The sequence below is a fragment of the Quercus suber genome, unplaced genomic scaffold, assembly GCF_002906115.3.
Source record: "Quercus suber isolate HL8 unplaced genomic scaffold, Cork oak 2.0 scaffold_108, whole genome shotgun sequence".
NCBI classification, from domain to species: Eukaryota; Viridiplantae; Streptophyta; class Magnoliopsida; order Fagales; family Fagaceae; genus Quercus; species Quercus suber.
The window spans coordinates 1,082,786-1,099,911 of record NW_027069573.1 but is presented as its reverse complement, the minus strand read 5'-3'; the positions used below and the strand labels follow the sequence as shown (position 1 = coordinate 1,099,911).

General features: G+C 32.5%; 1 protein-coding gene across 1 annotated transcript; it reads left to right on the top strand.

The window, feature by feature from the left end:
• The first annotated feature begins 6,120 nt into the window (after positions 1-6,120).
• LOC112013254 (G-type lectin S-receptor-like serine/threonine-protein kinase At4g03230) lies at positions 6,121-15,966 on the top strand. The gene is given in 10 exon segments (XM_024045643.2): positions 6,121-7,519; positions 13,268-13,539; positions 13,541-13,760; positions 14,052-14,198; positions 14,329-14,537; positions 14,640-14,850; positions 14,977-15,010; positions 15,012-15,212; positions 15,315-15,465; positions 15,549-15,966. Coding segments are annotated over 10 exon segments (3,057 nt in total). The 5' UTR covers positions 6,121-6,204; the 3' UTR covers positions 15,846-15,966.
• The last annotated feature ends 1,160 nt before the right edge of the window (positions 15,967-17,126 follow it).

Genomic DNA, 17,126 nt, shown 5'->3' with positions numbered 1-17,126 from the left:
AAATATTACAAAAGCAGAAAGAAGAGGCAAATAAGAGAAGAAAGAAAAAAGAAAGAAGAAAAAAAAACTCATTCTCTAACTCTCTCTATATTGATTGATTCTAAAAAAACACTTATTAGTTGGCTTACTCATCAACTGTGTCTGTGTTGGCAATAGACTTGTGTGTTCACTGAAGGTTCGTTTTTTGTTTTCTCTTCCTTTCTCTTTTGTCTTCTTCATGTTTGCTGCAAGCTGCTGGGTGTCTTGGTTTTTTTTTCATGGGTGTTTGGTTTTTTTTTTTTTTTTTTTTTTTTTTTTTTTGAAGAGGGTTTCTTGGTTTTTTTTCCATGGGTGTCTGGATTTTTTTTTCTTTTGAAGAGGGTTTCTTGGTTTTTTTCCATGGTGTCTGGATTTTTTTTTTCTTTGAAGAGGTTTCTCAGTTTTCTTTTCATGGGTGTCTGGGTTTTTTTTTTTTTCTTTTTCTTTTTTTTTTTTTTTTGAAAGAGGAGTTTTTGCTTTTCACGGGTCTGGGTTTTTTTTTTTTTTTTTTTTTTTTTTTTTTTTTTTTTTTTTCTTTTGAAGAGGCGTGAGTGTCTGGGTCTTTTCTTTTTCTTTTTGGCTGAAGGCTGAAACTAATCTACTAGATTCTTTTAGATTTCTCTAGAACCTTTTGGCTTTTGAATGGTCAATAGACCCATAAAGAGAAAATAGTTAAAGTCTAATAGTCTTTCACGTTTTGAATGGTCAATAGTCTTACACATTTTGTGTGTTGTGTGTGGTGTTTTTTTTTTTTAAGAAATCAGATTTAGATGGTCAACAGACCCATAAAGAGAAAAGAGTTAAATTCTAATAGTCTTACACGTTTTGAATGGTCTGAATGTTCAATAGTCTTACACGTTTATAATTTACCTTGTACTAATATTAATTTTAATTTTTTTGTGCAGGTTTTAAGTGTAAAGTGATCATATTAAGTAAAGCTGCAATTGTGCTTTTGATAAAACAGGTTCTATTTTTTATACATTAAATTTATATTATTCTAGTTAAATTGTAATTTTTTTATATATTATAGATTGTGTTTCATTTATTCATAAATATTTTTTAATTACAAATGTCTACTAGAAAATATTTATTTGGATATGAAAAAAAAAAAAGATAAATAGAAGAACTAATTGAATCTCAAAAAGGAGCTATGGACAAATTTATTACTAGTAAAAAACAAAATCTTACAGAAAATTTGAGTGAAGGTTTCATAAATGAACAAGAAATTCATCAAAAAGAATTAGAAGATAATGAAAAATACAACAAAATGATAATAACGAAGGTGGTCATGATAATGTTCAAACATGTAATGTCACCATTCTTGATAATGAAGCTCAAAATAATTTAGAGGAGAGTGAAAATATTAATGATCAACCTAATTATATTCCTACAAATATTTTTGATCCAAGTCAATGGAAAACTATTGATATAAAATTAAGAGATTTGTTAATAGAAAATGGTCCAATAAGAGTTGATGATCTAAACTTTCCTATAGATAAGAACTCTAGACATTTTTCTACTACGCATTATATTCGAAAATTACCAAATGGGGAGAAACATGATAGAAAATGGTTAGTGTATTCGAAAGACCTAGATAAAGTATTTTTTTTGTTGCAAGTTGTTTAATTCAAAATCTAATACAAATCAACTAGCTAATGGAGGAACTAAGGATTGGAAAAATATTAGTTCTATTCTTAAAAATCACGAAACAACTAGTGAGCATATTACTAATATGAATACTTGGATTGATTTAGAACTAAGATTATTGAAGAATAAAACAATTGATAAAAATGTCCAAGAACAAATTAAGAAAGAGAAAGATCATTGGAAAAAGTATTATTAAGAATAATAGCGGTGGTAAAAAATCTTGGTAAAAATAATTTGGCATTCCGAGGAAATAACGAAAAGATCTATCAAGAAAATAATGGAATTTTTTAAGTATAATTGAAATGATTGCAGAATTTGATCCAGTAATGCAAGAACATGTTCAACGTATTCAACATGGTGCAATCCATAATCATTATCTTGGACATAATATACAAAATGAAGTGATACAATTATTAGAAATTAAAAGTAAAATTATAAAAAAGATTAAAGAAGCAAAATACTTTTCAATTATACTTGATTGTACCCCCGATGTAAGTCATCAAGAACAAATGACTCTCATACTAAGATGTGTAGATATTTCAATAAGTCCGATAAAAATAGATGAACATTTTGTGGAATTTTTAAACGTAGATGATACTTCTGGAAAAGGTCTTTTCAATGAAATTATAAATGCAATAAAAAATCTTGAACTTGATATTAATGATGTACGTGGACAAGGATATGATAATGGGTCTAATATGAAAGGGAAAAAACAAGGGTACAAAAAAGAATTCTTGATATAAATCCTAAAGCATTTTACACACCATGTGGTTGTCATAATCTCAACCTTGTCCTATGTGATATGGCTAATTCTTGTCCTAAAGCTATATCTTTTTTTGGAGTAGTACAACGTATATACACACTATTTTCTTCTTCCACAAAGCGATGGAAAATTTTACAAGATAATGTGACAGTTTAACTCTTAAGCCATTGTCACAAACACGTTGGGAAAGTCGAATTGAAAGTGTGAAAGCAATAAATTTCAAGTTCTAGAAATAAGAGATGCTTTGTTACAATTGGCAAAAACAAGTGAAGATCCCAAAACAAAAAGTGAAGCTAATTGTTTAGCAACATATGAGATTGAAAGTTTTGAGTTTTTGCTAGCTATGACTATTTGGTATGACATATTATTTGCTGTTAACACTGTTAGTAAAAATTTACAATCGAAAGACATGCATATTGATGTTGCTATAGATCAATTAAAAGGTCTCATGTCTTTTTTAAAAAAATATAGAGAAGATGGATTTACATCTGCTATGAATTCATCTAAAGAAATTGCAACCAAAATGGAAATAGAGCCTATATTTCGTGAAAAACGTATAATTCGTAGAAAAAAACAGTTTGATGAGAATGTCAATGATGAGACAACACAATCCGCTGAAGAATGTTTTAGAATTAATTATTTTTTATATATAGTAGATCAAGCTATTTCTTCAATTGAAAGTAGGTTTGAACAATTTCAAATATATGAAAATATTTTTGGTTTTTTATTTAATTTTGAAAAACTAAAATCACTAGATGATGATAGTTTGAAAAAAAATTGTCTTAATCTTGAATGTTTTCTCACACATGAAACTCATTCCGATATTGATGGTTTAGATTTATATTCAGAACTAAAAGTTTTAAAAGAAGTTTTGCAAATAAATGATAACTCTCCAATTAATGTACTAAATTATATAAAGAGGCTAGAATCTTTTCCAAATGCATGTATTGCTCTCAGAATATTACTAACTATACCTATTACAGTTGCTTCCGCGGAAAGAAGTTTTTCAAAATTAAAATTAATAAAATCCTATTTAAGATCAACTATGTCACAAGAAAGATTAAGTGGATTAGCTATATTATCAATTGAAAAAGAAATGTTGGCGGAACTTGAATGCAAAAATTTAATTAGTAATTTTGCCTCTCAAAAAGCAAAAAATAAATTTAATTGAAAAAAATATATGAATTTATAATTAAATATAATAAAAGGCCCCATTTAAAGCTTTCGCCTAGGCCCTCAAATTCGTTGAGCCGGCCCTGCATAAATAAAACTATTGTAAGACCCCCTTTTGTTTTTCAATTGGTGGTCACTTTAGCCCTTTTGGCTAGTGGATCTGCGGACAGGCCCACTTCGTCGTCTTCAACCTCTAGCCTTCAAATTCTTTACACAAAAATGGGCTTAAGACAAAAAACTTTTATGCTGTTGCAGTAAGCTCCATTCCCTTTAACGTTTTGTTTTTTAATGACTTAGTAAAAAAAATATCGCTAAAAGTAAAAGCTAAGAGAGAATGTGCAAACGGGTCAAATTAGGCAACTAGCTACATGACAGTAACTTTTATGCTATTGCAGTAAGGGTGAGTTTGGTTCAGCTTTTTGTAAAAGTGCATAATGAAAAAGTGGAGTTTTCAAAAAGTGCATAATGAAAAAGTGGAGTTTCAAAAAGTTGAGTGTTTGGTAAAAACTGTTAAAAAGTGCTTTTTGAAAAAGCTGAGTATTTGGCTAGCACTTATAAAAGTGGCAGTTTAAGAGGTAAATTACCAAAAAGGACAATGTATATATAAGGGAGTTTATTCATATATATAATATATATATATATATTTTTTATATGAGTTTATTTCATACTTAAATCAACTACTTCATATACTTAAATCAATTTTTCTCTTTCTAAAAAATCAATTTTTTCTCATAATATTAGCTAATAATAACCTACCACTTAAAATTTATTGTGAAAATATTGTAAAATTATTGTGATAATTGATACTGATTTTAATTTTAACATACTATTAAAATTATTTTTTTTCTCTTTCTAAAAATTATTTTTTTCCCACCAATATTAGCTAATAATAACCTACAATTTAAGATTTATTGTAAAAATATTGTGATAAAAATTAATACAAATTTTAATTTTAACGTACTATTAAAATTATTTTTTTTCTCTTCTAAAAAAATTATTTTTTTCTCATTAATATTAGCTAATAATAACCTACCTTTTAAAATTTATTGTGAAAATATTATACAAATATTGTGATAACATTTCCCCTTTCTTCTTTTTTTTTTTTTTTTTTTTTTCCCTCTGTTTTTTCTCCTCCACCCACGTAGCCTTCTCTTTTTTCTTTTTCTTTTTCCTTTTCCTTCTTTTCCCTTTTTCCCTACCACTCCCTAGCCTCCAGAACATTCCACTTTCACTTTTTTCTTCATCTCTTTTTCTTTTCTCCTTTTTCCCTTCTCTTTTCCTCCAGAACGTTGTTCCACCGCTGAGCTCTTTTTTTTTTTTTTTTTTTTTTGACAATTCGAAAGCTGCTCTTTCACTTCCTCCAGAGAAGATGATGATGATGATGATGATGATGAAGATGAAGATGATTGAAACATTGGGTTTGTATTTTTATTTGATTTTGATTTTGGGTTGGGTTTATGAGTTTTTAATTAATGGTTTAATTTGAGTTGATTTTCTGTGGATTTGGGTTTGATTTTGAGTTGGGTTTGAAATGGGTTTTGTTGATTTTGTTGATTGTGGTGGTAGACCGGGTTCATGGATGACTTACCACGGAGAGGGCAGAGAAGAGATGAGCGTGAGAGTGAGAGAGCTCAGTGCTTGACGGCAGAGCAGAGAAGAGAAGAGAAGAGAGAAATAAAAGGGAAAGCGTGAGAACTGAGGTATACAACTGCAAGGGTAATTTGGTGAACAGCAAGAGCTAACGGATAAAAATGCGCGTTTCATTTTGTTTATGGACCTCTGCTGCTGCATATTTGTTGCGTGTTCCCGGACCATTTTTTGCTTGGCCCAAAACGTAACTTTTTTCAAAAAGTTTGCGTTTTGGGCTGAGCCAAACGCAAATAACTTCTCAGCATTTTGCAAATGCGCATATTTGGTAAAAGTGGGCTCAAAACGCCAACCAAACGGGCACTAAGCTCCATTCCCTTTAACGTTTTATTTTTTTTAATGACTTAGTAAAAAAAAAAAATCGCTAAAAGTAAAAGTTAAGAGAAAGTACAAACGAGTCAAATTAGGCAACTAGCTACATGACAATAGTTTTTTTTTTTTTTTTTTTGAAAGAAAAGGCTACATGTCAATAGTTTATATCCTAGATTGACAAATAAATAAATAAAGAATCCTACTACAATAGCATGGAGTTAAGGATTTTTTTTTTTTAGAGAGTTTTAATGTATAATGTTCAATTTTTATAATAACTCTTTATTATCAAATCAAGATATTATTTAATTTTCAATATAGATGAAGATTGAATCTCAAATTTCTTATTCAACTATAAAAAATTTTACCAATTAAACTAACTGAACAAGTTTAAAACCCTTATAGCTTATAATGCGTTTACCATTACTTTTTTTTTCAACCATTTTTATAAACGAAATTTCTAGATCATGAAGCATTTTGGTTAAAAAGTAACACCATTGGGGGCATTTTTGTACAAAGACAATTTGTGTGGACTAGCAGCGAAACCTTTTGCAGCTAATCTACGAAGTCTGCAGAGCAACTATTCACAGAACATATCAACACTGCATAATTTCCTCACAAATCAGGATAAAAACCATTACTTTATAATGTCTGTAAACCCCTTTCCATCTTCCATCTCCTTCTTGTATGTAATCTTCTTGTGTTCCTCTCATGTATTTTGCTCTGCTAGAGATATTTTGAAGCATGGCGAGTGGATCATTGACAACGATTCAACTCTTGTCTCCCCTGGAGGAAAGTTCGAACTTGGATTCTTTACCCCTATGGAAAACTCTAACTCGGAAAGGTTCGTCGGGATATGGTATCACAAATGGGGTAAACAAGCAGTTGTATGGGTTGCCAACCGAAACCAACCAATACCTAAAGGTTCCACTGGAAAGTTTGGAATTGCAGAAGATGGAAACCTCATGGTATTGGATACTTCGAGTTATGGAAGGGAAAGTTATTGGTCTGCAGGTCTTGCAAAATCATCGTCCGCTAATCGGACTGTGAAGCTCTTGGATTCTGGAAACCTGGTCTTAAGCGAGGATGATCAGTCAGCAATGAGTCCGTGGGAGAGCTTTAAGCATCCAACTGATACATTTCTCCCAGGCATGAAGATGGATGAAAACATTAAATTGGTTTCATGGAAAGAGCATGGTGACCCTAGTGAAGGAAATTTCACGTTTAAGCTAGATGAATTAGGAGAGGACATCTACACTATCACAAAAATACTGGTTGATTACTGGAAAAGTCGGATCCCAGGTAAGTTCTCGAGCTCAGATAGAATGCCTTATCCTATAGCCAACTTGTTGTCAAAATTTAGCACGAATGCGAATTCTGGATTTTTCAAAAACCAATCAAAAATAGTACCGTCTCAGAATTATAGTAACGCAAGGCTGGTGATGGATTACAGCGGGGAGTTGAGATATCTAATCTGGGATACCACGAAGGGTAATTGGTCTTTAGAATGGAAGGCGCCAGAAGACCAATGTAGCATTTACAACGCTTGTGGGAAATCTGGTAGCTGCAATAACGACAATTGGTTCACGTGCAAATGTTTGCCGGGGTCGAAACCAACTGATACTAACAACTGGTTTTCTCAACATTTTGTTGATGGGTGCATCAGAAATTCGAGATGTGACAATGGCGGGTCGACTTTCTTGAGCTTAAATGTGACACAAGTTCGCAATCCGGATAATAATTTCCCTGTAAATAATGTAGAAGAATGCGAAAGAAAGTGCTTTGAGAATTGCCAGTGTCAGGCTTATTCATATGCGGTGACTACTGTAAACCGTACAGTAAGACTTGATGCTTATACTGGTACCAGTTTGTGCTGGATTTGGATCGATGATCTAAATGATCTTCAAGAGGGGTCTAAAAACAGTCGAAACATCTTCGTCCGCGTTCCAAAATCCGATATAGGTATTTATTCCTTTTACAAATAGAAATATGTATTTGCAGGAACTAACTCAGTTACTGAATTGCACCCATAGATATTGAATTGGCTAATATAATAGATGTAGTTTATGAAATTAACAAAGAATTGATATCATTGAGTTGGGAAATGAAGTGAGAAACCACCTCTCCCGGACATGAATTTTTAAACTAATAATGATAATCATACCCTCCTTATTATACATTTACTGTACACACATTATGAATCTATCACATATAAAAACATTATTTTAGTTAAAATTGTAAAATTGTGAAAAACAATTTAATTAAAAGCATTTTTTTTTTTTTTTTTTTTACAATAGCATGGAGTTAAGGTTTTTTTTTTTTTTTTTTTTAAAAAGAGTTTCGATGTATAGCTTCCGATTTTTATAATAGCTCTTTATTATCAAACTAAGATACTGATTGGTTTTCGGTGCAGATGGAGATTGAATCCCAAATTTCTTATTCAACTATAAAAAATTTTACCAATTGAGCTAACTGAACAAGTTCAAAACCCTTATGGCTTATAATGCGTTTGCCATTACTTTTTTTTCCAACCATTTTTATAAACGAAATTTCTTGATCATGAAGCATTTTGGTTAAAAAGTAAGAACATTGGGGGCATTTTTGTACAAAGACAACGTGTGTGGACTAGCAGCGAAACCTTTTGCAGCTGATCTATAATGTCTGCAAAGCAACTATTCACAGAACATATCAACACTGCATAATTTCCTCACAAATCAGGATAAAAACCATTACTTTATAATGTCTGCAAACCCCTTTCCATCTTCCATCTCCTTCTTGTATGTAATCTTCTTGTGTTCCTCTCATGTATTTTGCTCTGCTAGAGATATTTTGAAGCATGGCGAGTGGATCATTGACAACGATTCAACTCGTCTCCCCTGGAGGAAAGTTCGAACTTGGATTCTTTACCCCTATGGAAAACTCTAACTCGGAAAGGTTCGTCGGGATATGGTATCACAAATGGGATAAACAAGCAGTTGTATGGGTTGCCAACCGAAACCAACCAATACCTAAAGGTTCCACTGAAAAGTTTGGAATTGCAGAAGATGGAAACCTCATGGTATTGGATACTTCGAGTTATGGAAGGGAAAGTTATTGGTCTGCAGGTCTTGCAAAATCATCGTCCGCAAATCGGACTGTGAAGCTCTTGGATTCTGGAAACCTGGTCTTAAGCGAGGACGATCAGTCAGCAATGAGTCTGTGCGAGAGCTTTAAACATCCAACTGATACATTTCTCCCAGGCATGAAGATGGATGAAAAGTGAATTGGTTTCATGGACAGACCCTGGTGACCCTATTGATGTCGCGGAAGCCTGAAGAGAAGCATACACGATGCTCTCTTTGATGGACAGAAACTAAACTGTTAGTTTCTGGGTAGTAAACCTCGAATCCACGAGGGGTTCCTTGAATCCACAAGGTGATAGGTCTGGAATCCACCAGAGAACACAATAGACACACGTCTAAATTTTTATTGATAATAAAACTATGAAAAACGTTTACAGACTTAAGGGCCTATTTAAGGGCTCCTTAAAACTTGACTGACAAGAAAATATAATCTAAAATAACTCCTAATTGATACCTAACCATAACAGGAATCAAATTTGACCTAAAAAGCATTAAATGCACCTAAAAACAAGGAAATAAATCACCTAAACCTAAAACAACGTTTTTGACAAGAAAATATAATCTAAAATAACTCCTAATTGATACCTAACCATAACAGGAATCAAATTTGACCTAAAAAGCATTAAATGCACCTAAAAACAAGGAAATAAATCACCTAAACCTAAAACAACGTTTTTTACATAAAAATACCAAAAATATTAAATTACAATAATTAAATAGTAAATTGTGTCCTACATCAGACCCCTCCACTTGAAACAAACTCGTCCTCGAGTTCATCTTTGAAATCTGAAATCTTCCATGCCAAGAGAACAAATACTTTGAATACTTCATCTTCATTGTCTTCTTGCCAAACTTGAAAGTCATTAATTGGGCAACTTGAACTTCTTCTCCCTTGATCTTCATGTAATTGACAATATTCACCAAATAGGAGTCAATGATCAAATCAAATCTTTCCAACCCAATAAAATCAATAAACTTTGTTTCGGTGTCTCCCACCAAAATAATAGGAGCTTGAACATTGCAATCATCAAATTTGACTTCATCTAGATCGTTGACAACTTTCTTTATAATTTCATCTTTAATGGTCTCTACTATCTCGATCTCAAGATCTTTCTCTATAATAGGGTCTTCATTAATCTCCTCCACAATCTTGATTTCAAATTCTTCTTCCATAGTAAGACCTCCATTAATTTCCTCAAAAATCTCTATAATTTCTTCTTTGACTTCTACATATTTTTCAAGAACAATATTTTCTTCAACATTCAATTCTTCCTTTAATGGTGGAATATTTGGCTCTTCAAAATAACTCAGGTATGAACTTCTTGGCCAATAATAATCTTGTATTGTATACGACAAGATTTCTTCACAATCCAAAGGATAAAATTTGATAGCAAGCATCTTTTTCATCCTTGGCCACGATCGAATTTTATCTTTACCTTGTCAAATTCTATCAGATTGTACTTGTTCCCACCAACGTAAGGCATACTTACTAAGTTTATACAAAGCAAGTCCAACTTTTCTCTCATAACAAATATTCTCATAGTCAAATAAATCCTCTAGATCAAGTAACCAATCAAGAAAATCTTCTTTTAAAAAATAACCATTAAAACTTGCAATTCTCTTATAAGGTCTATATGAAATTTGCTTACCAATAGGTTGCCCGTGAGTTATGTCTCCGTTGCAGTTATCCCTATTGGTTCCAATCTTCAACGACGTCATCCTAGCATAGATATTTGTGAGTGCTTGTTGTACGTCACGTAATACTCGCTAAGCTATTCGTCGTTGTTGTGGTGGTGGTGGTTACCGTCTCGCCGGTTAGCAATCAGACCAGGGTAAGTCAAGGCTCTGATACCAACTGATGTCGCGGAAGCCTGAAGAGAAGCATACACGATGCTCTCTTTGATGGACAGAAACTAAACTGTTAGTCTCTGGGTAGTAAACCTCGAATCCACGAGGGGTTCCTTGAATCCACAAGGTGATAGGTCTGGAATCCACCAGAGAACACAATAGACACACGTCTAAATTTTTATTGATAATAAAACTATGAAAAACGTTTACAGACTTAAGGGCCTATTTAAGGGCTCCTTAAAACTTGACTGACAAGAAAATATAATCTAAAATAACTCCTAATTGATACCTAACCATAACAGGAATCAAATTTGACCTAAAAAGCATTAAATGCACCTAAAAACAAGGAAACAAATCACCTAAACCTAAAACAACGTTTTTTACATAAAAATACCAAAAATATTAAATTACAATAATTAAATAGTAAATTGTGTCCTACATCACCTATGAATGGAAATTTCACGTTTAAGCTAGATCAATTAGGAGAGGGCATCTACACTATCACAAATATACTGGTTGATTACTGGAAAAGTCGGATCCCAGGTAAGTTCTTGAGCTCAGATAAAATCCCTTATCCTATAGCCTACTTGTTGTCAAACTTTGGCACGAAAGCGAATTCTGAATTTTTCAAAGACCAAGCAAAAATAGTACCGTCTCAGAATTATAGTAACGCAAGGCTGGTGATGGGTTACAGCGGGGAGTTAACATATCTAATCTGGAATACCACGAAGGGTAATTGGTCTTCAGAATGGAAGGCGCCAGAAGACCAATGTAGCATTTACAACGCTTGTGGGAAATCTGGTAGCTGCAATAACGACAATTGGTTCACGTGCAAATGTTTGCCGGGGTCGAAACCAACTGATACTAACAACTGGTTTTCTCAAAATTTTGTTGATGGGTGCATCAGAAATTCGAGATGTGACAATAGCAGGTCGACTTTCTTGAGCTTAAATGTGACACAAGTTCGCAATCCGGAAAATAATTTCCCTGTAAATAATGTAGAAGAATGCGAAAGAAAGTGCGTTGAGAATTGCCAGTGTCAGGCTTATTCATATGTGGTGACTGTAAACCGCACAGTAAGACTTGATACTTCTACTGGTACCAGTTTGTGCTGGATTTGGATCGATGATCTAAATGATCTTCAAGAGGGGTATAAAAACAGTCGAAACATCTTCGTCCGCGTTCCAAAATCCGATAGAGGTATTTATTCCTTTTACAAATTGAAATACGTATTTGCAGGAACTAACTCAGTTACTGAATTGCACCCATAGATATTGAATTGGCTAATATAATAGATGTTGTTTATGAAATTAACAAAGAATTGATATCATTGAGTTGGGAAAGGAAGTGAGAAACCACCTCTCCCGGACATGAATTTTTAAACTAATAATGATAGTCATACCCTCCTTATTATATATTTACTGTACACACACTATCAATCAATCACATATGAAAACATTATTTTAGTTAAAATTGTGAAAAACAATTTAATTAAAAGCTTTTTTTTTTTTTTTGGAGAAGATGAAGAAGAAGAGAAGTGTACAATAGGAGTGTATAATAAGATTTTCTGTTTTAAATTCATAGCGCTAATCTTTCTTTTGTTAATATCTATATTTTATATCTTTAAAATTAATTACTGCTTCTAGTCCCTGATGAACTGATGATGCATGTTGCACTTCTATGTACAAAGGGGCAAAAAGTGTTAGTATAACAGGAAAAATTCTTAAATACTCTTGGAGTACAAAGAAATGGTACTCCTCTCACATTCATAGTAGACCTTACCATGAATTTAGTGAGTGGACCCTACCATGAATGTAAGAGGAGAGAACACCATTCTTTGTACTTTAGGACTACCTAAGAATTACTCCTATAATAATAAGGTCTTCTCATTTATTATGTATATCCTAATATCTCTCTCTTTGTTGTGTATATCCTGATTGACCTAAAATTAAGGACAATAAACATTACAATCCTTAATTTTAGTCTAAATCCGGGAATATTTATTCCTTTTAGTCAATTAGCACTAGGCCTATACAAAAGATATAGAGAAAATACATTCAACAGTGTTCTATAAATGTTCATTCTCACTTACTATTTTATTTTCCTTGTTCTTGTGGCCTATGCTATTCTAGCTCCTCACCTATTGGAAATTGCCTTAAATTATAGTTGTGACTTGAAAAGCTAATTGGGTTTTCTTGTTGAAAAAAGAAAAATTAAATTGGTTATTTTTTGGGTTTCTTTGGTGCGAAAGAAAAGATTATTCCTTAAAGTAAAAGGATAGTCTATTCATTGTCAAAGAAGTAATATATTTATTGCACATAATCGGAATTAAAGAATTATAAATAGATAGTATTAAAGCAAAAAATGGATTTCACTTGGAAGGTAGTACAAGAAGAGAAAAATAGAGAAATGCAGCCTAGGGGAGTTTTGTGATTAAAAAAAAAAAAAAAACAATTAGTCCACCATTGAGAGAAAAATAGTAAGTGTGTAAGAGCAAAAGGAAAAAAAAATGATATTTTTCTTTATTCGTGAGAGATACATAAGGGAAAATGAATTTGGAGTTTTGTCTAGGAGAAGATTTTTTGGGTGCTACAATCATAGAGTTGTATTCAAAGTGAGTGAAAATCTCATATGATCTCACATAAATTCCTAGAGAGAGAAAAATTCGTAGTACTAAAATCTTTACAATATGTTATCCAGACTATGTTTAATTACTATTCCAGACTTTATACCTTTGCAGAATCAACTGTAAGGAACTGTAAGCCTTGTGGCATAAACGTGATCCCCTATCCACTGAGCACAAGACCAAATTGTGGTGATCCCATGTACTTTAGCTTTGAATGCAACAATTCCACAGGCCAGCTAAGCTTCAAGTCACCTACTGGCACCTATCAAGTCGATGGTATCTATCCAAGTGAACAAAAATTTATCATCGAAGTAAAACATGCAGATAATAGTGATGCTAGAAATTTAGAAAGAGTTCTGTCGCTCAATCAGTCCTTGTCTTTTGTAAACATGCATCTCGTTCCTTAAAGATTCGGGCAAAATTAATTCTAATATTAGAGGTGTAGAGATTAGTTGGAAGCCACCCCGGGAGCCAATGTGCAATTCACCCGCTGACTGTAAGGATTGGCCTAATTCAACTTGCAATGCAACAAAAGATGGAAATATGAGGTGCCTTTGTCTCCCAAACTTCGTATGGGATGCCTCAAATTTGAATTGCACTCATCAAGGTTAGGAAATGTTATATTTTTCACCACTGACAATTTAAGATTCCTATGTTAATGAATTGCACTTATAAGATACATTTCAATAATTGAATTGAACTTATAAGATACATTACAATAATTGTAGCAATCCATTATCCATATAAACTACTATTTGTTGAATTTGACTTATTGTCATTTTGATTGCCAATTGTTCAATGTCAAGAACATAGTGATGGAGAGTAGTTTTCGTATTTTACCTGTAAGTGAGACTAGCTCTGTTTCTTTCTTGTAAAGGTGATACGCCGTCAGAAGTAGTTGGTAATCCTGGGTCAGTAGATGAGACTTCATCAAGGAAGATTTCATTGTCTTTGATTGTTGCGGTATCTCTTATAAGTGTGATTGCTTTCTCAAGTACCATTATACTTGTATATTTGTGGAGACGAAAGATAGCCAAGAGGAAAGGTAATTGCTTTGCGTGATGCACACGTTGCACAATCTATAGTTTTGTCCACTTTGATCAAAGTAAAACCATTTGATTTGTTTCCTGTAATTATCATCTAAATATACATATATTGCTGACTTCTTAACTCAGAAAACAGAAACAATGATAAAAGAAATAGAGTACTTCGCACAATGAACAGTGAACATGTTAAAGACTTGATAGACTCAGGTGATTTTAGAGAAGAAGGTGAGACAGACATAGATCTACCCTTTTTTGATTTGGAAAGCATATTAGTTGCTACAGATAGTTTCTCAAATGCAAACAAGCTTGGACAGGGGGGCTATGGGCCTGTTTATAAGGTAATTTTATCTACATTACCTGCTTATTTATGTTCATGTTAACTAGGTTCTCGGTAATAGTAATTAATAACATTGTGATCTTCATAAATTTGGTCTTATTAGGGTACATTTCCAGGAGGACAAGAAATGGCAGTAAAGAGGCTCTCAAGTGCCTCAGGACAAGGCTCACAGGAATTTAAAAATGAGGTGGTGTTGATTGCGAAACTACAACATACGAATCTTGTTAGACTACGGGGATATTGCATAAAAGGGGATGAAAAAATTTTACTCTATGAGTATATGCCAAATAAAAGCTTAGACTCTTTTATATTTGGTTGGTTTCCTAAACCAAATTCCTAGTATCCACTAGTAATTGATAAATTATCTTGTTTGAGTAAAAGCTGACTTGTTATTGTTGCTGATATTTTTCTATTGAATGGAAAACGGAAAACCTTGTAAGATCCAAAGCGGAGCATGCTTTTGGATTGGGAGATGCTTCAACATCATTTTGGGAATAGCTCGAGGGCTTCTTTATCTTCACTAAGACTCCAAATTAAGGATCATCCATAGAGATATGAAAACTAGCAACATTCTTCTAGATCAAGAGATGAACCCCAAAATATCCGACTTTGGCTTGGCAAAGATTGTTAGAGGCAAAGAAACTGAATCAAACACCGCTAGAGTAATCGCAACATAGTAAGTTTATAGTAGACTGTATTCTTAAGAAAGTTGGTTCTTATATATTGTAGAAAATTGTTCAATCCCCTAAACCTGTTTATAACAATTTCTCTAGTGTAGTGGGTATATGGCCCCGGAGTATGCATTGGACGGAGTTTTCTCAACAAAATCCGATGTTTTTAGTTTCAGAGTAGTTTTGCTTAAGATTATTAGTGGAAAAAAGAACACTGGATTTTACCGATCAGAGCAAGCCATGAGCCTTATAGGTTATGTAAGTGTCTTGAATTTTTTTAAATCATTCATTCTCTGGTCATTTTCTACTTCATACCAATTTTGATTTCAAATTTGTCTCAGGCATGGAGATTGTGGACAGAAACCAAGGTGTTGGATTTAAGGGACCAAACTCTACATGAATCTTGCAATGCAGACCTATTTACGAAGTGCGTAAATGTTGGACTCCTATGCGTACAAGAAGACCCAAGTTATCGTGCCACCATGTCAAATGTTGTTACCATGCTTGATAGTGAAACCGTAACAGTTCCAACTCCTAAACAACCAGCTTTTGTTCTAAGGAGAGGCGAATCTAGCACTTCTTCTAGTAGACCGGAAACGTATACAGAAATAACTACTAGTTTAGAAGAAGCAGCATAATGCATTATTGTAGTTCTGAGTGCATGCTTGCTCTTTATCGCACTTGTAAAGTTTCTCATGCACAAAAGATTGATTTCTAGTTGTATTATTGTAATTGTAACCTTTCTTTTTCCTTGGTAACAATTCCTTTGCTTTTTTTCCTTTTTCCTTTTTCTAAGTAAATGGAAATAGAGTAGATGCAGGTCTTATAGCATTCATATGAATGCTATAAGTTCATATCTATATCTATATATTACTAAAAGTTGAAGTGTAGCGTTTAATGCTGCTGCTCTCATGTTGCACCACATCAGCTGCCACGTCATTTTTAAAAAAATATATATATATAATTTGTTCTACAATTTTAAGATGGTTTTTACAATTTTCAGCTCTATAAATACAGCCCACTACTTATTTATTTACTTCCACTATTACCCTATAATAAATCCAGCTCACTACTTATTTATTTATTTCTACTATCACCCTATACTAAATCTATATAATTAATCCAACTTACCTTTTATTTATTTAGTTCCACTATCAAGCTCAACCCAAAACTTTTTCAGTTCAGTTTTAGATTTTTGTGTGAGCCTTTTCAGCTTAAAGGAAAAAAAAAAAAAAAAAAAAAAAAAAAAAAAAAAAAAAAAAAAAAACATTGTAGCCTTTCAAGCTTTAGGAATTTTTTTTTTTTTATTTCCAATTTTCCGATAATTGTTTTTAACATTTATTTTTTTAATATTTACACTTCTCCAACCTTTCTCTCTCCCTTACCATTTCATCTCCCCACTACTTCTTCAATCTTTCTCCCTCCCTTACCTTTTCATCTTCCCACTACCCACTACCCTCTACATTAATATCATTCTTCCTCTTTCCCTTCATCTTTCTTAATTTTTTTCTTTTCTTATTCACACCCTCTTACTATAAATTTGTCACTATCTCTTCTATTCTATGCATAGTTTTCCCTCACCAAAAAAAAAAAAAGTTCTCTCTCTCTCTCTAAATTTTTTGGTGGATTTTTTTATTTTTCTTGCATCTCTACTTTAGGTTGATAATTTTTTATATTCTTTAAAACTCTATTTTCGGTTAATGCGATTTAGTTTTGTTTTTTAAATTGTTGTTGTTGGTTTTTTTTGTTTTTTATTCTCTTTGATTGTTAAATGTTACCTATTGCGTTCTAAAAAATTAAATATAGCATATAAAAATATAATATTATTATATTACATAGCATGATTTGGATACTTTGGTATTTATTCTGTTACATATTATGATTTTTTATAGTGCTCAATTTAGATGTTAAACTAAGAA